This window comes from Triturus cristatus, chromosome 4_1, assembly GCF_964204655.1.
Source record: "Triturus cristatus chromosome 4_1, aTriCri1.1, whole genome shotgun sequence".
NCBI classification, from domain to species: domain Eukaryota; kingdom Metazoa; phylum Chordata; class Amphibia; order Caudata; family Salamandridae; genus Triturus; species Triturus cristatus.
Window position 1 is genome coordinate 1,130,570,107 of NC_140585.1, and position 27,762 is coordinate 1,130,597,868.

General features: G+C 42.4%; 1 protein-coding gene across 7 annotated transcripts in view; it reads right to left on the bottom strand.

Annotated features, from left to right (window-relative positions):
* Positions 1-27,762, bottom strand: part of CADPS2 (calcium dependent secretion activator 2) — a 1,645,358-nt gene that overhangs the window by 1,260,659 nt on the left and 356,937 nt on the right. For all 7 annotated transcript variants that reach the window (XM_085654189.1, XM_085654188.1, XM_085654187.1 and 4 more), the window contains exon 2: positions 16,939-17,052. In XM_085654189.1, coding sequence (XP_085510315.1) covers positions 16,939-17,052 — 114 coding nt within the window. The remainder of the gene's footprint in view (positions 1-16,938; positions 17,053-27,762) is intronic.

Below are 27,762 nucleotides of genomic sequence, written 5' to 3' on the forward strand. Positions count from 1 at the left end.
TTGTGTTTATTAGTAGTCTGTCCTCGATATCTATTAGAATAAGCAAGTCCGTTTTCATTGTTTAGTTCCATCGTATCTATACGTAGACCTACTTCCGCGTTGCGCGCAGTTGCACGAGTGGAGTACGCGGTGAAATAGAGAGGATTAAGAGCTCTACAGTTTACTACAAAAGGTATTTTTGCAGGATTATACTGGGGAAGTTAAAACCAAAATCTCAGATATAATGTGTAGGATGCGGTTTATTTACATAGGTTTTCCCTTTTATTTCTTTAGAGTGACGTTACCAAAAAGAATGCGGTATTTTCCATTCAAAGAAAATACTCCGTAGAGATCGTCCTAATATTTACAAGGTATGAGGAGGAGTCACTGTAGGTTGATAATACAATATAATACATACAACACACTTAAAAGTTTGATCGAGTTGGATATATGTGTTTCTATTAGGTATATAACAAAGAAAATACGATCGAGGTGAAGTCCCATTTAAATTGGGTTTAAACATGAACAAACCGGTCTCCATTGAGTAAGTAGTAATAGCCTTGACTGCGCAATTGGTGAGATAGCGCGATAGTTAGACACACCGATCTTTAAATTAGGGATGTTGGTGGAGGTCTGTGGAGGCACACTTCATTTTTCTTCATTTTTTCTTCATTCATTCATTTTCCTTATAATTCTGTACACGTTTTGGTTTGGAGCACGGTAAAAATATAACTTGTATTACAAAAAATACACAACTTTGGGTGTGTAACATTAATTAATTTACTTTGGATGCCCCTTCAGATAAATATACGAACATAGTATTCTAGTATAATCATGGAGTCTTTTGTTCCCACGTGTGTATATATTGTATATTTTATAATTGCAAATATGTTGTTCGTATGTAGTTTAAAAGATGTATTTAATTTTTAGGTTGAAATCGTGAAGTTGCACATTTAAATGCCCTAGTCCTGAAGAGGCCTGAAATAATTAAGGCTGAAACGCGTCGACATACAAACTGAAGACACCCATATGAAGTCAAATATGATTAAACAGATACAAAGAGTACTCTAGAAATATATGGTTAAACGGATGAACCTTTGAGTCTCTTTAAGAGAGTGATCTTCATTTCAAAGGAATGCTGGTTTGGTAAATTGTTTAAAGCATCCTTATTTGATTAGTAGGGCCAAGAGAAAAGGTGTTGAATATAAATGTGTGTGTATATATATGTAAAAAATTCCTTTATATACATTATGAGAAATAAATAATGACAATTGTTTTTTAATACTTATTTGTCAGTGTATATATTATTGTGCTGCATTACCTTTTGACTTTGGGTTTGGTGAAAATTTAAGATTTGTTCACCATAATACTTTGGTTAAGAAGAGATAACTAAACTATCTCTGTATTGAATAGTATTTGTATCGATTCCTTGGCATTATACACTTTATTACTTGTCTAATTACCCAGATGCCAAAGGGTTAATTGGGTAGACCCCCTTAGTTCCCATGTGCTTTGAGGCCAGCCTTGCACCAAGAGGCACCTTCAGAACAGCAGGGACGATCTCCCCGAATGGGATTCGCGAGTGAGGCAGCCGAGTTGAGAATCACTCAGGGAGCAGCAAGATGGCAGCAACCGCAGCAAGCGTAATGCTGGCAGCGAACAGCTTGTCAAAGCCGCCGTACCCTGACCCCTGCTGGAGACAGCAGTGTAGGCTCAGCATTACTGCAGTCCCAATCGGAAGACCTCCTAGGAGATTTCTTGCCCTTGTCATGCTTCAGGCACCCCGCGGCCCCAGGGGATGGACCTATCATTTTGGCAGGAGAAGAAAATGGTGGTGGGCTGAGGAGCCATAGGCATGACAAGGCCTAGAGCTCAAGTGGACAAGCGAATAGCAGCTCTGGCACTTCGAGACCCCCCTTCGCCCTTTTACATTGTTGACGCACCCTAGCTGCGATTGCAAGGCAGCGACACCCCACCATCAGTGCCCACATCGGACAGCGCACAGACCACGACCTGAGCACCCTGCTTCTGGGTCCTGCCAAGTGACTGCAGGGACCTCAACGACAACAGGGACTCCCGCTACCCTTTCCCTTGACTGGGGTCCCTGCAACGTCTCCCAAACGGAGCCGGTCTGTCAGGGGGCATTCCGGGGACCCTGAGACGACCAGCTCTGTAGCTGCTGACTTAGCTCCCAAGATGGCAGCAGCCAAGGCCTTGTCAATAGGTGGCTGAATACGGCCTGGCAAGAACTGACATCGGCCCACCCCTTTGCTAAGGACGTTGGGTGATTACTGCCTGAGGCGGAGCCCTACCCTGAGACTTCAGTGATAGAAGGGCCCCCGGTGCTAGTGGCCACTGACTAGAGAGCAACATAGCAGGCTGCGACCTCACTGAGGACTGCCCAGATGACCCCTTATTATGGATGAAGTCAAAGCACTGTGACATCCCACATAGTCATGGGGCTGCCTGTGCTTTCGCACTTGCAATGCCATGTTGAATCTGCCATTAGACATTTGCTACTTCCAGAGGGGACCCCTACTGCAACAACAAGTGCTGACCACAGACTAAGGAGGTGAAAGAGGCACTGAAGGGGTGCCAATTGAGTTTTGAAGGTCTGGGAGGGGCTGGAGCGGCCATCCTGAGTAGTGGGTGTCGAGGGCTTTCGAGGGCTGGGCTGCGGAGCCTGCAATTGAGTGCCACAGCGAAATTGGGTAGAGAGTCGGGAGTGCACAACCTGAGCACCTCGCAGTGTTCTCATGCTGGTGTAGATGCTGCCTGATGACAATAGGCTCCTGCATACTAGCTGATCCTACGTTCAGGGCACTAGATTGAGGCCTCCTCCCTTCAATGCATGCTCCTATAGAGACCCTGAGGCTGTGAGTCTCTCCCACAAAAGAAGATACCCAGGGCTGCAGAAGATCATGGCCATGGCACGGAAGAAAAAAGAACACTCTAAGAGATGCTGACCAAGCAGGTTGTCAGCCATTCAGGGGAGTGGCTGCCACCCCCATGCCAGAGCAGTGCTTGAGCTACTCTAAGGACCCTTAAACCTGAGTTTCCTCTGTGACGTTCCTGGACATCAGCAGAGCATTTGGTTTTGAAGGGACTATGTCTTTGTTACCGTTAATTATTGTGTTTCTATGGGGGGGGGGGGTACTTCCACTACACAAGAGCACACTACACTCTAGATTCTTGCAAACACAGCGTTTGCCAGGGGCCATGCAGTTTCCACTGGAGAAAGGGTGGATTCTCATCCTGGGTAGCCGTAACTGCGATTTCCATTCCTTCCTCCCTTCCACACACGGTTAATTAAAGGTTATCACCCTCAATGTGAAGGGGCTCAACAATCCAACTAAGTGCTGAGCAATTCTATCTTATTTAGAACAGACAAGAGTGGACCTAAGCAACAGACATCAAGCCATGATCTCTATCAGACCATGTCGCGGTGTCTCTTACCTTAGCCCTTCCCCTTACGTGGCACGTCCCCCAGGATTGGAGAATGCAGGAAACCTTATTTCAGAGACCTGAGGTAGTATAGAGGGTTACCCAAGCGATAAACGTCCTCGCCATCAATGATACCGCTGACACCTGTCACTATCCTCTGGGAGAAACTAAAAGCAGTAATTCAGAGGGGGGGAGGGGACGGACTGATCACTATATCGGCGGCAGATAACAAAATCCACTGCAACAAGAGGGAGCATCTCCACAAGTACATAAACTAGAGCGTATACACAAACACACCCGAGCTACACGAGTCTGGCGGCAGCATGCGCACTGCTAAAGGGACTGGACATAGACAAGGATGAATATGTCCTACTTCGACTCCGACACTCCTATGTGGAGGAGACAGGTGCGCCAGGGATGCGCACACCCACGACTGACATCAGACCAGGCCGACAATCTAGATCACACGATCTGAATAGGAGGAGGTCATCTCCACCATCGCTTGTCAGAAACCACTCAAATCATCAGGATCAGATGGCTATCCCGCCCTCTTTTATAAGACCTTCTGTACCATGCTCGCTCCAATTTTAACCCAGCTCTTTAACTCAATGGCCGGCCCGGGAACGGTGCCCCCTTCGATGATGGCATCCAATGTCGTAATTCCTAAATTAAGAAACGATAAGAAACAATGTGGTTCCTACTGCCTGATTTCCCTCCTCAACGTGGATATCAAATTTTTCACTAGCATCCTGGTAGCATGCTTAGGTCCACTCATTCCAGGTTTGATTGACATGGATCAGGCAGGATTTGTACCACACAGACAATGCAGTGACAGCACCAAATGGATCATGAACCTGATAGACAAGGCCAAATGCTCCAGGAGGGAAATAATGCTCCTGGCCATAGATGCCGACCAGGTGCATTGGCCCTACTTGGAGGGGACGCGCACTCACTTTGGCTGTGGAACGTGATTCTGCACACGGGTCCATAGCAACTATGGTCAACCGCAGGCAACAGTATGAGTAAATGGTCAGACCTCCATTTCTTTCCCATCCACAGAGGTACGTACCAGAGGTGCCCACTGTCACCCCTGCTGTTTGCTCTCTACATGGAGCCTTTAGCTCAGCGTATATGGAAAAATTTGAATATTATTGGGTCAACTTTGGTGGGGAGGAACACTCCGTTAGCCTTTATGCTGACCATGTAATAGTGGCACTGGACAACTGGGTCGAGGCCCTCCTGGCCTTTCTGGCCAAAATAGAGGTTTTTGCCATAGCTGCAGGATTCCCTATTAACACCCAGAAGTCGCAGACCCTCAATCTTTCGGTCCCTCCAGAAACAGAGGTGAGACTCACCACCAATATCCAGTATGGTGGATGACTACTTCGATCCCATATATAGGGGTCCAGTTGGCCCCAACGATGAAGGCGATCACAGCTCATGACTAACAAAGCTTACTTTGGCTAATTAAGAGAGAACTGGCCCAATGGAAACACTAATGGCTGGCCTGGCTTGGCCATGTAGCTGCACTAAAGATGGCTACTCTCCCAACAATCCTGTACCTCTTCCAGGCTCCCCCGATTGACCATCCCATAGGTATGAGCCAGTCCCTGCAGGGAGAAATAACCAATTTGTTTGGGTAGAGGGAAGACCGCGTATGAGTCAAGATCAGAGTTACAGGCCCCCAAAAGAAGGGGGTTTGGGGATTCCATACCTCCTGCACTAACAAGTGTCTCAGCTCTGGTATGTGGTGGAATGGACTTGGGAAGAATCCAAGAAACACGCGGTTGCTGGGTCACATTTGTGGAAGGTAGTGTTTCTGAGATGACCAAAGAGAGTGTGGGGCCTTTACTCCTCCCGTGACTAAAGCCACCCTTGAGGTGTGGGATTGAGTTGCAACGCACAAGGGCTCATCATCATTTCCCTCCCTGCTAAAACTGATCGTAGGCAACATCAACTTTACACAGGGACTTGACCAGGCCACATTCCAGCCATGGCCACAAGCAGGGTTGAGATCTATCGGCCACCTATTTGATCAAGAGGGCCCTAAGCCCATTGAACAATTTCATGCAGATTAAGTGCTGCCAGAATCTGAGAGAATGCACTACATTCAGGCCCAACACACCCAACTGTACGCACTGAGGCACATCGCGCCCTTACTCCCTTTGAAAGGTGGTTGGTAACGAAGACCTCAGATAATCACCTCATCATGGAACTGTATGGTGTTGTGCAACAAGCCACCCCCCAGCATAAGATCTTGGGGCAGAAACAATGGGTACTTGAATTAGGATGACAGTTTACACATAAGCAATGGGAGGAGCGCGTAAAACAACTAGCATTGAGACTGCTACTAAAGTAGTTACATATTTGTATCTTTCATCGGCGCGCCTACACAGGGGTAACCCTGCACATAGTGTGGACTGCTAGAGAAGTTGTGGGTCCTCTGGAACATTACTCCACTTGCACTGGGACTGCCCCAAACTTACACAGTACTGGGACTCGATCCTAACTGACATAGACACCCACTTTAACACACAACTACCTAGTTTACCCACATATACTATCCTATGGCTTCCAAATGCTCTCACCTTTCCACTTAGATCCAGTAGAGGGCGAAGCACAACTCTTGCTTTAGGGACAGCCCTCCAGAACATCCTTGCGCACTGGGGCACTGAAACTCCCGATGCATCGTGGATGTCTTTACCGCCTATGGCACATTCTGGGAATGGAGAAACTTACCCTTGCACTCACCGCTCAGAGCAACTCTTATGGAGCTCTGGCACCCATACATTGCTCGTCTGTCTGTGGAATTTCAAAAATTAATGTTCCCTAGATATCTATGCTTGCCGCCCTTCACAGATGCTGATATCTACGCACTGACTGAAAATGCTGATTAGGGCGAACTCACAAATGGTCCGAAGTGCCTTACTGCATAGAGGACATTGGCTGTGAGTACCCCGGGGGAGAGGGTGTGTGAGGCTAGATTTGTTGGAATTCATGTTGCAATGTGATATACTTGGTTTCATTATGGAGTGATGTATCGCTCACTATTCACCGATTTTCCTTTTTTAACATGCAATAAAGAGCTTTGAACAATAAAGTGCAAATTCATCCTGTCAAAATAATCACTTTTGACAGGCCTACAACCCCCTATTTTAAATTTGTATAAGTCATCCCTAAGTAAGCCTTACTGTCAATTAAGGCAAGATGTACGGTATTAAAAGGTAGGGCAAGTTAAGGGTCATATTAAACAAATTCTTACACTGGCTAGAACATCAACAGCTGTTTTCACTATAGCAGGTTTGGCTACTAAGAAGGCATTTGGATACAATATTAAGTGTATTAATTTATCACCACATGAGAAACTGCTCCAAACTTAATTTTTGGACTTTTTGAAATATTTATTACAAGCCCACTTCACTGATAAAGTGGGAATTGCAATCAATATTTCGGAAGGATAACTTTTAAAAAGTCACCTTTGCCCAGCCTGAAGTCCCTGGAAGCTAAATCTACATTTTGCTGCTCTTTCCCTTTTGCCGGCCAGTAATTAGCATTTCAGTGGATGTGAATGAGGCATGATTTGCTCCTAGGGAAGGGGCAAAAGACTTTGGTATGGGGAGGTGATGGTGTGCCCTTGACAGGCACAAAATCTTCTCACGCCCAAGGCCTTTAGTCTCTGTAGGCTTGTTAGCTGGGCCCATGTACTGGATTAATTGCAAAGATGTCCACGCTGTCACAAGCAGATGAAGCTAACACCCAAGCCTGTACCCTTATTTTGTCCCTTCAGCCAGCCTGACCTACATCACAGTGGGATGCTTATTGATATCAGTTTTCAGATTCTGCTGGAGTGTCAAGAGCTGCTTGACAGATCTGCTTGGGTTTTTCACATGACAGTGGGGGGCAACAGAATTCCAAAACAATTTGTGTGTATTCACCATCTGGTTGCTGAAAGCTCAGTGTTTCTCCTTCCAGATGTCTGTCTCTGAGTTTGCTGGGGCACAGAGGCTGCACACATACACCACAGCCTTGAGAGCCCAAGTTTAGATTGGCAGAAGAATTCAGCCTTCTTGAAAATGCCCAAATGTGTGAAAGGTTAGCCCCAGAGCACAAGCATAGCTGTGGCATCTGCAGGTACCCACTTCAGAGCACTCCTGGACCTGTGGAAGATCAGAAGAGGAACTGAACATGTTTTGCAAGACCTGAAATGAGCCTAGAAGATTGAATCTGCTCTCTTTCTTATACCCAGGATAAATAAATGGACTCTAAGATTCAAGTGGCTGGCCTCCTATTAAAGGTACATGGACATAACAAGCTATAAGAGGCCTTTTCCTGCAACTGCCTAAATGACCAGTGGCAACTCAACCAGGAATGGACCTTCCTGTTGGCCTCTGCTTCCCACCATGTAATTCTGTAAGTGCCTCCCATGAGGCCCTGGGGAGGGGGGGCTTTAGAGGTGTACTCCTGTGGTGATTGGGGCTTACAGGACTAAAGTCAGAACATAAAATCTTTGACCAGGACAAACCTGGTTAGTGGATCAGACCTGCTCTCCATCGCGGCCAAAGTCAAATTGCACTTTGGTCCTGTTCTACGGCAGATATTGACAATCATTGCCCCTTTGTGCTATTTCTATTTAAACTTTAAAAATTCATATCTCAGGATCCGATTGATTTTGTGTCATTTTGTTTACTAAATTGTACACTAAATATTCAATTAGTTTTGGGATTTTTATTGTTTTGCATTTCAACTTTATAACTATTTTATTACTTCATAAATACTTTACACATTATCTCTGAGTTAAGTCTGTTTGATCTGTGCCATTGCTACCAAGGGGTTGAGGTTAGTGATGGCTGTTCGCAGCTCATGTTCTGGTTGTTCACATTGTTCCCATGCTCTTGCATTATAATTTTGCCACAAGCAGCAGCATAGTTACATAACATAGCGTAACAGTATAATTTTTTACAAATTACTGTACACCCTGTGTACAGTCACACATTTTGAGAAATTGTGTGAATTATACGAGTGTAGTTTTAATTTTATGGGGTCCAATTATGATCTTCTATCTGTTCTGGTACTCCTCTCTCAAGGGCACCGATGTTTCTTGCCAGATTTCTTCAAAGGATTGGAGGTTTGTTTTTCATAAGGTTAATGGTGTAATGCGTGTAATGCATCCTTGTGCCAAACATGGACATGGACGCATTACAGGCTAAAATACAACACTAAATTACTAATTTGAATTTCACATAATTTTGCTTAATTTTCCTGAGATTTCACATAATTGCTCAAAAACAAACTACATGATTTCACACACACCCAGTCATGATTATGGAGAAAAATGTGACGTAATTGACACAATAAGCAACTTAGCTGCTCACCGAATGCATTCAGCACCAGCAGCAAACTCTGCTAGGCACAAGGTCGATGGGGACACCATAGTCACCCCAAAGGATCTAATCAGACTACTTCCACAGAAGACACTTGCAGTGGGATTAACAGCAAAACTGTCAAAAAAACAAAGTACTCTCATATCTATGTTCATCAAGGATACACCGTGCCAAAACTGTAATCTGGTCCGCTTTTATACAGTAAACTGGTCAACATGAAGGAAAATCAACTTTTCCTATTTACCTTGGTGGAAGGAGAGGGATTTATGCAATTTGTGGAGGTCTTTTGTCCAAAATGAAAGGTTTAAAGCCAGACCTATTTTCAACTATCACTATGCCAAAGCTGCAACATAAAGTGCTAGAATTGGTTGCTAAGGCAATGGGAGAACTGTGCAGTGTATACATCTCACTAAATACATGTGGAGCATTTGTCAAGAAACAGACTAAATGTGCATCACTGCACAACAGGAGTCTCTGTTCAGTATTCCCCGTGGAATAAGCATTCACAGCTGCCAACATCCTGGTAGAATTCAATACCAATGTCAACAAAAGGCTCCAACCCACAGTCTCGGGATTAGATTTGTTGCCACTCACAATAGCAATAACATTGCTAAAGTCATAGCGGATGGAGAATGCAGAATGGGCTGTGCAGCCCATTGCATCAAACTGATTGTGCAGCACTTACTCAAGAATGAAGACATAATTCACAACTTCATGTTGGGTTTGCACACATTGCAGCCATTCTTTTAAAGCCCAGAAGTGTCTGAGGATCATTCAGCATGCTGATAAAGTCCCTAAAAACCCCTGACACAGGAGGTTTCAATTTGTTAGATTACCCACTATCTACATGCTGCAACATCTGAGAAGTATAAGTCTATAAATGATCATGTGCTACAAAGGGGAGGAGATGCTAATGCCAAAGCCATGTCAATAGATGTTGACAAATGGGGTCTAATGGTGGGCAAGATCAAAATACTCACATCTTTTGGAATTCTGATGCTGTGTCAAAAAGGAAGATTGCACAATGAGCCTTGGTATCCTGTTGCCTCACTTGCTGGTGGCCTATTTATATAAGGTAGAAGAAACATCTACCAATGCTAATGACGAAGTTGCTAGTTTGGTCAATAGCTTAATCCTTCACTCTGATAGAAATACCAGACTGCAGTAAGAGATTGTAGCCTCTAAAGAGCATACCTGTGCAACTTCACTGGATCCACAAAACAAAGATCCCCTTTTCAGTACTGGATGTCTTTATTTATAAGAATTGTATCACTAAGACGCTGGATGAACTTGAAGCTTGAGATCGCAACTTCAAGGGCAGAGAAGAACTGACATGCTGTCTGTACCAATATGTGGAAAGCCTGTTGGTAGCTCCAGCAGTATGTTTTTGCTGTTATGATACATAGCTGCAGCTTCTGACAGCCACCCTCTGCCTGCTCATCAGCCGTTCCGAGCACAGATTTTACTACGTTGCACTAAAGAGATGGGCTCCTGCAGAATATTTTACATGAATTAACTAGGGAAAACACTATGTGTAAATGGCTTGGATGAGTAGACAAGTAAAATTGACTGTCATAGAGTGATTTATTTTGGTTTACGGGGCACTTAGCACTGTACATCTGCTTCAACTGGAGCTTCCTACCTGGCCTTCACTTGGGGTGAACAACTATATCAGTTATTCTACTTTCAAACTAGGATTGTGTATGTCCTAGATTTGCATTTTGTTTATTGTTGCTTTGTCTTCTAAAACAGGGCTATGAGTAGTAATCCCTCCTTGTAGAGGTTCACTGGCCTGTACTCCTGTTCATAGTCATTTCATCCAGCGAGTACATGTGATGCATAGTTACATGGTTTGTCACTGGGGTGGTGATACTCAACAAGACTTCCATGGTGGCACAAACTGTATCCTCCATTACTAAATGACACAGGGATTCAAATCCACTCTTGGATAATCCCAAATAGAAAGGGTTGCTAAGGATCCCAAGACAACCTGCCAACCCTTGAGAGAATTTGTCTGCAGGGGCATAGCTATCATTAGCTCAGCAAGTGAGTGGCACAGGGGCTCCAGGGCATGGTGGGTCTTCTTCACCCCAATTAATGACCCAATGATAAGGCCTGAACCCAGGGGGCCCATTGCACTCTTGCCATGCTCCTATGTGCTTCACCTGGTCACTCCACCCTGCTTCCATTCCCTAGGTTAAAACAATCGGTAAGAGGATGTAATAACCTTTCAAACATACCAAGAGGGCCAGTTGCTACTAGCTGAATGGGAAGCTTTCAGCTGATCTTAGAGAGATTAGAGTGGAGCACACACTTAGAAAACATCATGGTTTAAATCATCATGCATCTCGTGCATTCCCTACACCATAACCTACTTTTAAGGACAGAGGTGCATGTAAATGCATGAGTTTGCATCTACACATCAGCCGCATAGATGCTCATTCTCGTGATTTTACTTCTCTTTTGCTAATTTTTCTTCCTGGACTGTTAATATTTGCATCCTTAACAGTCAGGTGACTATCCATTGACCCAGTGAGTCTATAATGCCCAAGCACAAGTCAAATTGACTCACAACTGCACTAGTGACCTTAGGCATGGTTTGCATGCTCTTTATCACGGTTCAGTGATTGATGGCAACAAGGAACATATCGAAATATGGAGGGATAACAGTGAATTATAGAGATGTTTTTCACTGAGGGGTTCTGAGTGACACGAAATAGCGAGAGCGAAGCTCGAACTGTATATGACATCACTCAGAAACCCGAGGTGAAAAACATCCCTGTAATACAATTTTTTCTCATCTATTATTTTATGTGAAGTATGCCTACTCCCCAAATCATCTGACCCTGCTTTCAACTGCTACACAGGGCAGAGGAGTAATGAGGGAGCCTCTCCTTTCTGTCCCTAAATTAAAAAGAAATAGCTGACATACCGTCACATACCCCCACCACTTCCTGTGTCGTCCCTTCCCTCTCCTTCAGAGCTGTGCCCCCTGCATTCCAGAGCTGCTCTGACAGGCTCTCATAAACCGTAGCCACAGCAGTCTGGAATTCCTTTAGGATATAGCCACAGTGAGTTAAGAGTTCTGTAACTCACCATTGCTACGTCCCAGTAGTGATATAGAATCCAACGTTCAGGCTAATGCCTTTTGGTGAGAGCCATACATTGAATTTTAGATGTGTCTCACTAGTCAAGTCAAGTCAAAGATAGCTTTATTCGATTTCATTAAAAACCATAAAAGCACAAAAGAAACAACAATCACATGTTAAAAAAGAATGTACAAGTAAATCCAATTAATTACATCTTAATAAAACAGACTTATAAAATCAAGGGGTACTAGGAAATAGAAGATCTGCATCTGATTACATATTTCAGAAATTTAGATACAGCCTTAACAGTCATTTCATCTTCAAGCATAAGCAATTTTACAAAGGCTGGTCTACACTGCCTTAGACCCCAAATTTTCAATAAAGGTATCAAATGTCTCTTTCTGCCCCACGCATAGAATTTACAGAACAAAAGACTATGAATAGATGATTGCTCAGAAATATCATCGCATGGACATTTGATTAAATGGGGAGACCAATTATTTGTTTCAGGGAATGTAATTAGCCTATAATAACAATCAGTTCTCAAACGGGCCAGTAACATTCTATCATAACAGGTATAATCAGGTGATAGATAAAACTGTAGACCAAAGCCCTGAAGGAGTAACTGATGGTGTGAAACAGATTTTTTCATGCTCTCTTTAGTCCACCTACTGTTTTCTAGGAAAGCAAGACATCGATCTTTAAAATCCTTTCTTGAAAACGTGGATAATAAACTTGGATTATTAAAATGATGTGGTAGGCCCATATTTGTTAAAAAAGCCTTAATGTATGCTAACCATGGGATGTTTTTACTTCTTTCGAGGTTAATACAATCAGATAGGACAGTTCTATTTAGAGTAGTAGCTAATGAGGTCCAAATCTTGTACCACAGTAACAAGGGGCTAATTCTGATCAAATCAGAAATATAAGTTATGTTCAATTCATTATGGCACACATACGTGGAAATAGACCTGGGGACTGCTAGCAAATACCGGAGGAAAATATTTTCCCTTACTTGAATTACCCGGCAGTCTGCGATACCCCAAAGGCCGGCTCCGTATGTAGCGATTGAAACACATTTAGCTTTGTAGATGTCCATTAAGATACGGACCGGTCTACCTCCTAATTTGTTTGCGAACTGTTTCAAGGCTCCAAGTGAGCGTGCGAAAGCTAGATTTCTAACGTTGACTGCTGGTGTCCAAGAACCCCTGTAGTTAAATAAAATCCCTAAATAAGAAAATGAATCTATTAGTTCTATCTTAGACTGGTTTAAAAAGGTATTACATGGAACTTTGGACGCTGATGAACAACTCATGGTAAAAGTTTTTCCAGTATTAATTTTTAGGCCCCTGGATGACATGAAAGTTGAAAAGCTAATTAACGCTTTTTGGAGCCCTAATTGAGTTCTGGCCATGATAACCGCATCATCAGCGTATAATAAAATAGGAACGGCCTCGCCGTTTATCTGGGGATAATCTACTTTCGTCTTCAATAAAAACTCAGCCACACCGTTTATATACAAGTTAAAAAGAAAGGGAGCCAGGATGCAACCCTGGCGTACACCTTTCATGATAGGAAATTTGTTTGTGCATTCACCATTTTTACCAAAACGGATCTTAGCTCCTGCTCCACGATATAACTCTTTGATAAAATTCAGGATGTTCATATCAATGCCTAATGAGATTAAAGTGTCCCACAAAAGTTCATGGCCTAAACAGTCAAAGGCTGAAGTTAAGTCGACAAAGGTCATAAAAAGGTTGCCCTTCTTAGCTATCGTATATTTTGCAGTTATAATAGCTAGATTAAGTCCTTGTTCGACTGTACCTAGTCCTTCTTTAAAACCGTATTGAAATTTAGAAAGGATGTCACTGTCTTTGGCCCATACCTGTAATCTATTTAGGATAAGTCTTCCGGCTACTTTCATCAACGAATCCAGCAGCGAGATAGGCCTATAACATTTTGGATCATTGCGGTCGCCTTTTTTAAAAATGGGGACTATTATTGCTTCCTGCCAAGTCAAGGGGAAACCCTTTTTATTATAGCTGTTTAATAAGTTGGTCAGGAGCGGGGCCCAAAAAGAGATGTTTTCCTTGAATAGATCTATGGGAATCCCGTCCGGGCCCGGAGCTTTGTTATTTGAACTTTCAGTTAGGGCTAACTCCATTTCTGTTACAGAAAACGAAATATCCAGAGGGAAACCCGTAGTTAAGGTGGACAGGCTATTTTTCGATGTACTTTGTGTAGGAGTTAATAGACTACACAAGTTATCCTTCTTATACAGTTCAGTGTAGTGATCGACCCAGGCAGATTGTTCAATTGCCAGGTCTATCACATCAGTTTTTCTATCTATAAAAAAAGGAGCGTTAACTGCTTTCCAGAATGCAGTATTGTCTCTCAGACAGGACGCCTTTATTAGGGCAGTCCAGGCATTCTCCTTAATCTCTTGTTTTCGCTTTCGTATGGAAAGTTTATAAACTAATCTGGCTGCTCTAATATCTAAGTAGTTCTTAGGCGTGGTTTTTAAGCACTGTTTTAGATTTGCATGGGCTTTGCTGCATTCAGAGTTAAACCAGCCCTCGAGCTTTTTTCCTCGTCCTTCACTGGGCATTCCAGTCAAATTGTTAGATATTTGCAGCGCAATCGAATGGAAAGCTTTAATGACCAAGTTGGGATCTGGAGAATCTGCCAAACAGATCATGATGTTAGAATATTGGTTGGAAATTAGGCTATGCAAGAAGTTGACTGAATCAACCATTTTCCATTTAATTGCGTAACCATTTTTTCTCGCCATTTGAATAGAATGACCATAGAGATTTTCCACTGTGTTTGGTAGTTTTCCGTTCCTCAGTCCAATGTCAAAGATTAAACTGATGGGAAAATGATCACTCATAGCAACATCCTCTGTATTAAACATGAGGATATTGTGACGATAGCTGTTAGTGATTAGTATGAAGTCTATCGTGGAGTGTAGTCCGTGCCCAAAGAAGGTGGGTTGAAAACTGATTTGTGGGTTACAAAGCTCGTTTGCATAACCCAAATTCCAATCATGAATTAAAACATTTAGTGAGTTACCTAACGCTGAGTGCTCGAAATGGGTGCAACTTTCGCCCAAAGGATTTAACAGACCGCATGTATCCTTACTGCTATGTGGGCATAAGTGGCAGTTAAAATCACCGGAAAAAATAATACACGTATCTTTATGGCCTCTGTCTGTACCACAATAGATCAAATTATTTATATCCTCGAGTGCATGCTTGTGGTCTCCCTTGGGAATATTGTTATATAAATTCACCAAGATAATTTGTCGATTGCCTCCAATGACGAGGGAAAAAATCTGGTAAAAAACGTGACCGCCATTTGTCAAGAGCTTTATTGTCATGGTTAGCGTATTAGAGATATACGTACAGAGTCCTCCCGAGGGTCTGCCCCTCCTGGACTGTACAGCGGGGGTAGTAAATGTGCGGTACCCATCAAGATGGATCTCTTTAGTTTCCCATGACTCTTGATGTGTCTCACTAAAATCCAGGGATGTTTTTCACAGAGCGGTTCTGTGTGACATCAAATGGACAACGAGAACAAAGCTAGAGCTGTCTATGATGTCACTCAGAATCTAAAGAAGAAAAACAACCCATAATTCATTTTTTGCTCTAATATATGTTTATGTTATATATGCCTGCAAAATCATTTGCCCCTGCTTTCAACTGCTATGCAGTGGCACAGGAATAATGGGGGAGCTATACATAACCTATCCTTTCCCCCTCACCTAAATGTGAAATGAAGTACCTTACCTGCCATACTAACCAACCCCAACCACCTTCCCTGCTTGCCCGCGCCCTCCTTTAGCTGTGCTTTAAGCTTTCAGTCAAAACAGACAAGAAGCGCTGCACTGAGAGGGTCTCCTAGAGCCCTGTCAGCCTGGTAGGCCTTCATGAAGTGGCAACAATGGGTATCGAATTTAGTTATCAACTGTTGCTATGTCATAGCAGTGACTTATCAGATTTAGAAATAGAGGCTTACTATGAGAGCCATGCACGACAATTCCCTAAACAGCACGAGTTACAATAGACTCCAACAGAGGGATGGCCTTACTGCAAGACAGCAGCATTCTCCAACGCCACTGCTCCACAGCTTCCACATGTCAGGTTAGCCTACAGCAGAGCCACAGAGCGCACGCCAGCATTATGTTACACACGTACATGAGTCTATTACAGCATTTGTCACACTCGAACCTAATAGACAAAAAATTATGTACTGCAAAATTTCCTATTTACTTAGATAATGTCAAGATAGCCACGCAACAATCTTTATGTATTGATATAAAGACAATAGGCGCTCAGAAGTAAGCTCTATCTTTGGAAATTAACCTACTAGATTACTTCACAAACAACCAGTCACGCACCACAGAAATGAACTCTAATGGCCGAACACCCCCTCGTACAGAACTGAAGGTGGGCAAGCAAGTTTATCTGCACATTCAGACTTACACACACAACCTCAACAAGTCACGAGACGTTTCAAGGCATGGGCAAAGTACACAATTGCCCAGGGCCCCGACCTTCCCATGGAAATGACAGGCTCAAGGCTCTTGAACACACACTGGTTCAGTAACACCTCTATTGCACTCTGTGCAGGGCCGGACTGGGAACAAAACCGACCCTGGCAAAGTGCTCGGCTGGCCCACCGGGGTTTGGGGGTGTAAGACACTGAACCACAAGATAACGATGTGCTTTACGTGGTACCGAAAAATGTCAGTATAACTATTATTTTCTTCGTGAAAATTAAAGTAGGCCAATTAGCCATACGTTTTATTATAACGTGTGAGGAAGACTGTAAAGCGCTGTAAAGACATTCTGCACTATAATAAACAGAGAAAAGGGGAGGGCACAGCCGTTGAGATTAAAAAGCAAAGACTACAAATATCTGATTATTTTAGATAAAGTAATGCCTCAAGGATGCTGCAACACTAGATATTACATTTCAAGTAAAAGTGCACATAAAAGGTTACCTTTACTTTGAATTTGAAAAAGAAATAATATAAAACTTGCCTCAAAATAACTTCGAACTGCATTGCAAAATGCTTCATCGGCCACAATGTGTGTGTCCCCGCGCAGGAAGGACTGGAAGCGATCCTTGATCGTCTGTAACTGCTGCTTATTAAGCTAAAAGGGGACACAAAATATGGGAAATAAATAACCTACTTTTAAACTCAAAAACACAACTTTTGTAAAGAAATTTCAAAGTATTAGCTGGCATCCAATAAAACATCAAAATATGCACAGGAATCATACACAAGAAGAACAATTCACACATGTTATTAAACTCAAAGTTTGCCAACAGAACTAGAAATAATGAACTGGAGTCAGCAGCAACAGCAGTAGAAAGAAGAGCTACTAACAAAAAAGCAGCAACAATAGTTCCTATCACAGTTTGGCCCACATCAGCAGCAACTGCAGTGGCAAGGGCAACTACGACCATATCAACAACAGCTGAACCAAGACTTGATAGAATTATTGAGACCACCACACAGTGCCGCATGCTTCCATCACAGCTGTTACCATAGCAGTGACAACAGTTGTTGCAATTGCAGTTTTGAAAAAATGGACCCAGAAGTGAGCACAACTGCCACCATAGTAGGGATATCATTAGCAAAAACATTTGTCAGCTAGGCAGGGCCATCTGCCATGGTTGCGATCAATTTTAACCATAACAGGGACAATAGTAGCTACCACAACATCAGGAACCCCAGCAGCAGCAACAACTGTAGAAACAGCTGCCAGGAGGTAGGGAACAACAGTGACAAGCAATGGAACCACTGAGAAAAAAACTAGGGGTGGGCAGTAAATTCTGCTCCTCCGGTGGAGTTCGTGGAGTTTTGCCCACTCCACTTGGAGTGCAGAGTTCTGGAAAAACTCTGTCAACTGCCATTTTGCAGACTTTTTTTCTTGCAAGTGGCTAGCTTACATTGAGTGGGCAAGCACGAGCGAAGAAATTGAGCGCTAGACCACCTCCCGGTATGATTTCTCATCATGGACGGTTACAGCAGGTCACTACCACTCGTATTGAGAAAGCTGGCACTCATGTTGAGAAAGTTGTCTCTCGAGTAGAAAATCTACTCGAGCGGCAGAAAGAAGCAGCACCCTCTGGTGCGCTGCGTGATGCCATTGGCACTGATTTTACAGATGGAGACAAGCTCCTGGCGCTAGAAATCAGCATGATGTACCAAACTCTGCTGCTCGTAGAACTCTGCAGATTCTCACAGTTTTTAGGTAACTCTGTAGAATTCCACCCACTTCTAGAAAAAACAACAAATGATGACTGAAATGCTCTAATTACTTTTAGTCACAGGTAAATTCTCTGGGCCGCATTCCACTTCACTTAAGACAGAAACACCCATATGCAAACCTAATTTTTGATTGCTCAAATAAGAAACATCCACACCAAACTGGTAAGCTGTGTCACTTCTGAAGGAATCTTAAGCAACTGAAGACATGTTTACACCTGTGGACCTCATTTCACAGCTACAACTTGAGCCCCATGACACAGTGGGAATGGGATCCATGCTTTGTTTAGTCTTGGCACTCAGCACGTTTCATTGACAGAAACAAACAAGGATTGGCACATCCAATAGGCCTTTCCTTAATTTGCTGACTTCTGCACTAACACAAAAATACAAGCAATGTCCCAACATACCATTCTCTTCCAAAGCTAACAAACAACTCTAAGAGTTTACTTGGTCATTTTGGTTTTCGATAGTGCACACATTCCATAACATTTACAAACCAATGCTTCCCAGAGAGTCGTGAAGAGAGAAAATTGGACAGAGACTCCTTCACATCCAAGAAAACATCAGCAAGGATCAGTCTAGGAAGCAAAGGCAGGCTGCCTTGAAATGTATCCAGCGAAGGGGCAGTTTTGCAATTGCGACAAAGCAACTAAGTAGAGTATAGGAGTTGAAATGATCAATCAATATTCTGTGAAGTTGTGAGGAGGAACTGAAATCAGTTTTTGGTTGTATGCAAGTAAAATTATACTATAAATGTAAATGTAAATACATAAATAAATAAACTATGACAATATTAGGTTGCTGAGCAATTAGCCCAGATTCAGTAAAGTCAAGATCTAGACACTAATGTTGGCAAACATGCTTAATGAACGGACTGAGTCAAATCTTTGGATTTTCATGTGTCTTATGTCCAGAACTGAATACAAAGGAAATGACAGAAGAAAGTTCAAATCAAAAGTCAAACTCTAGCACAAGTGTATGTGTTGAGGAAGTATGTAGGAGAAGCATGCAGACACACAGGCTAGCATGTTCCATGGCAATGCATCCAGAAGTATCTCAGACTGCGTGTGTAGGTACAGAACCCCGAGTTTATGCCCAAATAGCAGATTAAATGCAGCAAAATAACATGATAAATGTAGCTACAAGAAGCCAATCACATTCACGATACATTTCCCACTTAGAACATAATTTGAGGAATCTGTTCTTGTCGCATGAAGGTAAGTATCAAGCTCGACCTTCAAATGACTTTGCATGATCCGTGCACATAGATAATTGTTCACCTTTACTACTGGTGGCCCCTACACGCCCCCTGGTTTCAGGTCCCTACTGATTCCAGCCCCCAATACAGGGACACGTCCATCCTGCTCATCGGAGCTTGTGAGTAATGCCCTTCTAGAAAGCATTTTTTTGTTTAATACCTAAAGGCCTAATGTGCGAGTGGCCCAATAATGTATGTTTGTCATACATATTGGCCTTTCAAGGTTTGCATTTTTATAGTACCCAGTTAATAATGTGTGCAATAAAAGAAAAGCACCGCCGCCCAGTAAAATGTTTGCAGGACAATATCTGCCAGAATTTAAAGAGAGGAAAAGGCCAGGAAACTAGTGGGACATGAAAATTCTGATGTGGTAGGCACCAAAATCTGCTTATGTCATCTCCCATTTAATGGTAAAATTTGTAATAGGTAATGTTTATCACATTCAATAAATATCATCCCCCACGGTGTCGTCAGATTCAGGCACAATAAACATTGCAACTAACACCGGGCCACTCACAATCAGGCCATTTTATCTCAGGCTCGTCAGAGTAGCAAGCATTGTGTCTCTACTCAATGTTGGGACTCTAAATGAAAAAGAACCTTCTCCTGTGTTGACTGTTGACCAGTCATCTCTTTCCCAAGAACTTTAATCCCTAAAGCAGTGGTGTTGTCCCCCTGGACGGTTCATACCCAGATCATTAGCATGGTTTACACTCAAAGATTAAGCTCATGATTTTCTCACTATTTACAAAGCCTATTTAGAAGAGAGGGGTATTGTTGATCTCTTAGGAGGAGGAGGGGTAATCAGAGCACTGCAAGTTAACATACTGTTTACAGAAGGGTTCTTCGGTGAGCTTTTCCAATGGGCTCTATGTTGCTGTTACCAGCAAATGAGCCCCTCCCCTACAGGTTCTCCTTTGCCAGCTACTTTTCAAGTTTTCTGCAACCTATCCACTTAAATCTGCTAGAAACAAAGAAATCCCTTCAGATGCACCACGTCCCATTGCTTTTCAGACAACATTACATGATCAGGCTCAGTTCATCTGCACATCGAAGTGCAGTTGCCCAGTCAACCACTGCACCATGGGATCCAGCTTGCCTCTCTCTCTAGTTCCATTGGCACTGGAACATTGCACTAGGAGGTCAAATCATTGTCTATACCTGGATGTGATTCACCACATAAAAGAGTTGGTATCCTTCAATGGGCTCCACCAGTTGTTTCCTCAGCCTTAAAACGACTCATGCTCTTGACTCTTCCTCCTCCTCCACATCAGTCAACTCTAACTCATGTAACAGGAATACTTAAGTCTGCAGATCCTAACATTTTGGTGAACAAGGGATTGGATGTGGAAGAAGCAGCTCTCCTGCAGCACCTAGAGAATACAGAAGCATTGCAGACCATGGAAGACTTTGGAATCTACCAATCTAACTCCTCATGATTGCTATTCTCAGCTGTACATGTGGGTTATTACTTTAGTCACAAATAAGCAGTACGGCTCTGGTGAACATGCCACAACTTTCTCTTTCTCCCACCTTATCATGCATGGTGACAATTATGTTTTAGGGTTGGCCCCCATCTCTTCAGGGAATGGTTTTAATAACCACTTCGGTATTGCTAGTTCTTCTCCAAGGAGCTACATCAGTAAAATGATTCTCCACCAGGCACAGGGTATGTTGTTTGCTCGTGCTGCCGAGTACCACATTGCAGTACATAGCTGACAAAGTGTTCAGGACGTGGTTGCATCTAACCATCGTTTGCCGATCTCAGTTCACAATGATCTGTGTAGTCATTCTTGAGTCAGACACACTAGTTGAGCATGGCTGACTTCAGATTCATTCAAACCATTATGGATGGTGTCCAGGAGGGACATCCATTTGCATTCCCTCACATCCAGTATTGCCCCAATATTACCTCCCCTTGGGCCGAGGGAGGCTTTCTCAAGGATCAACCAACGGAGTTCATCTGGGCTGTGGTCCGCATTGCGAAAGTGTTCAACCAAGGGTGCGCCCTGGACCCCACATCTGATTCGACTGGATTGCTGCAGGATCCGGGCCTTCACTTTCTGTTGCATTTGACCTAGATATAAAAGGCCACAAGGACACATGATAATGTAGATAACATTTGTTGAATTGCAGTTCGTGAGGGACTTTAAAGTGATTACATGGTGTTTATATGTAACTTCTTTAGTTTGGATTGTTTGAGCCTTTTGTTTTTTAATACTTAGTAAGTCCTTGATCGCACAATAGTGAATACTGCATTTACAAACAGTTGAACCCATCCCTCCGGTTCCACTTCCTCGGACCGAGGCACTTAACCAGCGGCAGGTTTAAATATGCTTCTGCAATTCCTTATTGAGATTTTTTTGCATATCCAATAGCGACCCACAGTGGGCGCTCATTTATTTGAGCCCATGCCTTTAAGCACACGGCAAGCAGCTTTAACGATGCTTCTGGATATGACCTAGCCCTCCGATTCTCGCAACCGGATCAAGGCGCCTTCTTATAATCAGCGGGAGACTTTGCTAGTGCCCATGTCACTCATTCTAGCGGGTTGACTTATCCCAACAGCACGCCTTAGTCCACACAAACGTGGACCTAGCCATTTCTTTTAAATAGCGACAGGCACCCATACAGACACTTTGACCTAGGGTATGCGCAGTTTAGTCCATTTTTCGGAAGCCCATGTTTGGAGGCGATTTTGTTGACCAGAATATCATTACGCCTACTCTTCCCCTCTTTTCAGATAATATAATCAACGGAGCTACATGCCTAATGTGTTGGAACTATTATTGTATTGGAAGTATTTCAAGGCCCAGCTGATTTTTCATGGCTGGCCACCTTTCAGTCATTCAGGGATTAATACCCTTTTGTGTAAGTAGTTTTTCCGGGCTCAACTTTTTCAACTTGATGGAGTGGGCTTTTGACCCATTACTGAACCTGCTCATTATCTTTGCAGGTTTCTGTTCTTGCTCGCCCTACCGGAGCCTACGCGCCCACACTTTCCCTTCCAGGCCCATCGAGGGCCTTTTCATGGTAAAGTTATGGGCTTAGGCCCTTGATTCCTTCCTTTTCCCATATAGAAATACGTAGTTCTCAATGGTTTTTTATGTTGTTTTTCCCCAGGTATCAACCCTCTCCCCTCCTCCACCACTGTCCTGAGGAAGACCCCGGCGTAAGGGACACAATAACCTACTATCCTCTAGGGGTCGAAACGTCGACATCTGATACGCTAGCCAGTTGTAACAATAGCGATGAATCACTGTGTTTCTGATATTGATTATGGCTTTTATATTTTTGGATATTGTGTGAATACTTTGGCTTGAATATGAGCCCTCTTGCTGTGTAAATACTAGATTTTGTGAATCACACTTTCTTTCATTCACTCCCTAATCCTCACCTCAATCACAATACCCCCACCTTTCCCTTCCCCTCCTGGGGCACTGTTTTAACACTGTGTTTACAAATGTTATGAATCATTGTTGGTCCAGTGTGATTAAATAACCCTGTACTCTAAGCTTAATAAGTCTCTCTCATCTTTTGCTTTAAAAATTGTTTTTCTTTATATATATGCATTTTTTCACCGGGACCATTGTTCCAATGTACTGTTTGATACCCAGGTCCCAGTGACTTCATTTGGGGTTAGACCTTCTAAGTAACTGGGTACCACATTGAAGGCAGGAGATAAGTTCCACAACCCTCCAGTCCAGTCCCAATCTATCTAGAACCGGTGCTGGTACCTTTTTCTTCAAATCATTTAAGATAGGTTAAGTACAGCCACTGCAGTTACTCATTTACTGCCAGTACTCTCAACACCAGCACCAGTCCCGAACCAGGACAATGGACCTATAGTGGAAACTATGGCAGGCCCTTTAACTCCTGAGGGAGGTTCAGCAAAGATGTTCCCTCAACTACTGCCTCACAAGCAGATTTGAGTTTATGCGTAAATGGCCCCAGCCATCAGTGCCTCTTGTAGCAAAGACATTCTTTCTAGTAGAACATATTTTTCAGACTGGACTAAGACATGTACCTCACTGTTGATTAACACACTGACATCAAAAATTAGGATTTTTATCATCTTTTGGTATCTGCTCCAGCTTTGCCCTCTAATCCCAGGAGCACGGGTCTCCAAAAGGGCTCAAGAATTATGGAAGAATCATCAATTTGAGGCAATCACCACTAAGTCTCTTGACAAGTACAGTTTCCCAAAGGATGTTTCTAATTTTGTCTGAGCAACCCTCTAACCTAGTCTGCGATGGGGATAACAAGCTCCCTGATGGGCAATGTTGTGTACTCTCACACAGACAAGGAAGAAAAATGTCTAAAGAATCACATAAAGGAGGTCTACTTCTCAGGTAACTTCTCATTAAGAACGATCTTTTCAAAAGAATTATGATCAGCTATTGATTTGGCTACTGAATTTTATTTCAGTGCACTTCTGTTTTTGCCTATGCATGTCTCATTTTGATTACAGAGCAGCTAGACCATCTTCCATCTCTTGGAAAATGGTCACAAAGGATTACACCATTTGGTCAAGACAGATAGCAAGGATTTGAGTCCATCTGTCCTGGTTGCACAATCATCAACTTGGAGTACTACTACCCCCTTTGACAGATGTTGAGAACAAAAAAAAATGAAATCTCCAATTGTTGAAATTGAATCAATAGGCGTTGGCAAAAATACATCACTCCAACTGAGGTAACCTTTCAAGGGCCCACCTCCAATTAAGAAAAATATGCCATTTGCCAATTCAAAGCTCAGACAGAAGGTGGCCTGTACCTCACACCTAGTTAAGTGGAACATGAATTCTATATCTGTGAATTATAACAGTATCAAATCTCCGCCAAAAGAAGAGAAAAAACAGGAAACTAAACAAGGCTCGATGGGATAAAAAAAAGTATGTGTAAAAGGCAGTAAAAGGCAGTAATCTGAAGTGCCAACGGTGCAAAATGTTACAGAATCTTTAAAAAGATTTCTTGATGGAAACTTTGCCTTCTCCTGAAGCACAGGACGTCGAGGCCCAAGAGAACAAGGTACTGCCTGGCGAAGGGAGCGCTCATCACATTAGGCTGTATGACAATGGCCCAGTATGCTCCAGTCTTGTGACCAAAATGTCTTATAAATCATTATTAAATAAATACCAACCTCCACTAACGAGTTCCTGGAACTCAGCAAGATTATCCAGTATTAGAGGGGATTTGGGAGGCCAACCTTAGAAAGGCTGGATGAATAAACATTTGCAATCTTCCAAAAAGGCTAAAAGTTCTTAGTTTACAAAATGATTGGACAAGCAATCCACTTACATTCCCCGGAATGGTTTCCTCTGCTCTCAAGCCAATACTGATTAATGGCAGATCACTGTTCAATTCGACTGACGTGATTCAGAGGATACAGTTCACCCCAGCATGGCTTAAAGTGAATGACTAATACCTGATCACAAGGAGGATTTATTCTTATGTATCTTATCTGGTCAAGTTATTCCTAGGCCTGATTCTATGGCCCCAAATTTGGCCTTGTCGGGAAGCCTCAGTAGTTTAGAAAACATGACGCTGCAAAGAAAGTACATCTAGATACCTTTGTGGGGACATTAGGTAATAAAGAGGTAGGGCTGAATATTCAATTTAGTTAAAAACTTTACATCTTTCAGACAGGGGCTCAAAATCTTAGCCTTTAGTTCCACTTCTTTGTCCATAATATGAGTCCAGGGGACTACATGATGTACTGAATAAAGGGAATATCCTGGATCTATGTGGATCTGTTCCCTCAACGGAGCACGTCTTCCAATGATATTCATAGGACAAAGTTAGTACCTTTGCCTCGTCCCGTTTTAGAGAATCAACTAAAAGTTTGTTCTCATTGTTAACTGCATGGGATTGTGTTTGGGACCAGACTCAAGTGTTAGACTCTTGGGGAATCAACTTTCACAGCAGCAACTACCTTGTAATTTTTGTGGGCCTTTCACCTCATCCGAGGATGGTAAGCTTTCACACCCTTTGAAAGATTTTACATTAATCTCTCCACACAATCTGTATAAAAATTAAGCTATGAGTCAGCATACTATCTGGTAACTACTTAATTTCACCACTGTGTGATCCTTGGAGAGCTGACTTCAACTTGCAGGAACGAGATTGGTCCTAGATAGCAACTACACTTTTACTTGACAAAAACACAGTGCCACTAGGATGCCCTCTATCAATTCTAGAGACTTCTAGTCACTGGGTCGCAAAGGTAAACTGTGTTCTTGGAATGTAGATGGTTGGAGAGGTTAGTAAGAGATCAGGTACATATGGAGGTTTTTTCTTATTATGCTATTCTATGTGCAATATACCAATTGACAAGAAGCTCTTTTATACTTTAGAGTTGCAGTGAATACTCTGTGCCAGCAACTTAGTGAATGGTAGGGTCATGTAAAATGGGTTTATGTCCATGTATTTCCCCAGTAAGTTGTGCTGTTCTGTGGCTAAACTAGAAACTGGTTGTAAATACTTTTACGATATAGAAGTTGGGTAAAATCACACAAACTCTGGTTTAGAAGTCTTCCTGTTGATAAAAGCTTATGTGCATCCAAATACACATTTTAAATTGAAACCCATTAAAATATTTAGCAATTATTTCTAAGCATCTAGTTTGCCACGTGTTATCATGACCTGCGATTTTAATTCAAATTTTGATATTGACATAGAAAGGGATGACTGTTATTCAGGTAGACGTTCTGAGCATCCTTTTCTGCTCAGCTCCATTGCAGTGAATTAATAAGCTTGAGGTACATTCATTGAGTGGCTCACGTGCACTCAAATTGAGGGTGCTGAATAGAAGACTGGACCAGGATTTTAAGATCCACCACTCAAATGAAAGTTAGCATGTAACTAAGGATGGCAACATAGGTGCGTGCTCAAAGTCCACTCTTGAGTATCTAATGATGAGGGATTTAATAGACCTAGAAGCACTGAAAAGGGTAAAGAGGGCCACATCCAAAATTAAATCAATATGGAAAAGGAAAGCTATCATTTAGACTTAAGATTTAGTGGCTGAAATTTCTGCACCACGCCTCCATTTGCCCAGATGATCTTAGCTTACTACCTGTTTCTTTGAGTTTATTCCCCTTTAGAAGCACTCAATAAGCCAGGCATGACTGGCACATTAAAGCTCTGGATCTCCTGCTAATGGTTCACTAAGAATTTATGGAAATTCCGAAATATCATTAAGGAGATACAAAGGTGGAGATGTGTGTAATTCTTCCAATAAATTTGCAGTAACAAAGCCTCTTAAAAGTTCCTACAAAAAGCAATTTTGATACCAAAAAAGGACATTTCTTGAGAAGCAATATATATATATAATCTAAAAGTTCGATGAAAAGAGGAAAATCTAGAGGTTTTTTTAATAGATTAGATAGTTCAAAATCCAGAGTTTCTGGTAATCCAACTTCTCTTTCTACCTGGAATGGCCGTTGTTTAAGCAAAGTTCATTTCCATTCTCCTTAATGGGCACAGGGCCATCCCTTCAGGCATTTTGGTAAGAGTAAGCCCAGTCTTTAGTACTAAGGGCTATTCTTCAGTCCTCACAATTGACTTCTCATTCCATCTATGCCTTTAGTTTAATTCAGTCTGCCAATTTCTCAATGCAATTAGACCTTATTTCTTTTTTAGGAGCCATATTTAACCTGAAATATGCTCCAGTTGGAGCTCTCACAGTATCGTGCTCTCATGAAGCATCTTCCTTCTGTCGTCCATTTATTCTAGGGTGATGTTGCTAACCTTGAAACTGAGAAGGCTTCTTCTTCTGTGAGGTCTTTAAAGACCTTAAAGGTTGTGGCTAAGAAATTTAAGAAGATTCTTTATTCTATCTTGAGGTCATGATTTGTAAACATTTAACTTGAAGAAGTCTCCTACATATCTTGGAGACTCTTACACCACTAGCAGTCTTACACTTCCAATGAGGTGATTGGTCTAGGTTAAAGGCACAGGATGTAATTTAATATTCTGCTGACACTTGCATCTATGCAACTCACTGACCTGTTACATGTTCCGTTATGAATAAAAATCCTACCAAAGATTTTGAAACTTGGTATATTTGATTTTGTAAATGGTTTTGAACTGATTTATCTATATATATATTTAGGCTGGGGTTTAATTTAGGGATTATATAATCATAGGGTTGAAATAGTGATGTCAAAGTAGTGGTAAAATACAACAGATTCATTGTCAAAATAGTGGCTCCAACGTACAGGTGAAGGATCTCAAGGTTGTAACATACAATGGTAGAGGGTGTTCAATGTGTGACCCATTTAATGATGACTTGCAGTTCTGCAATCAGATGACACATAGCATTCTG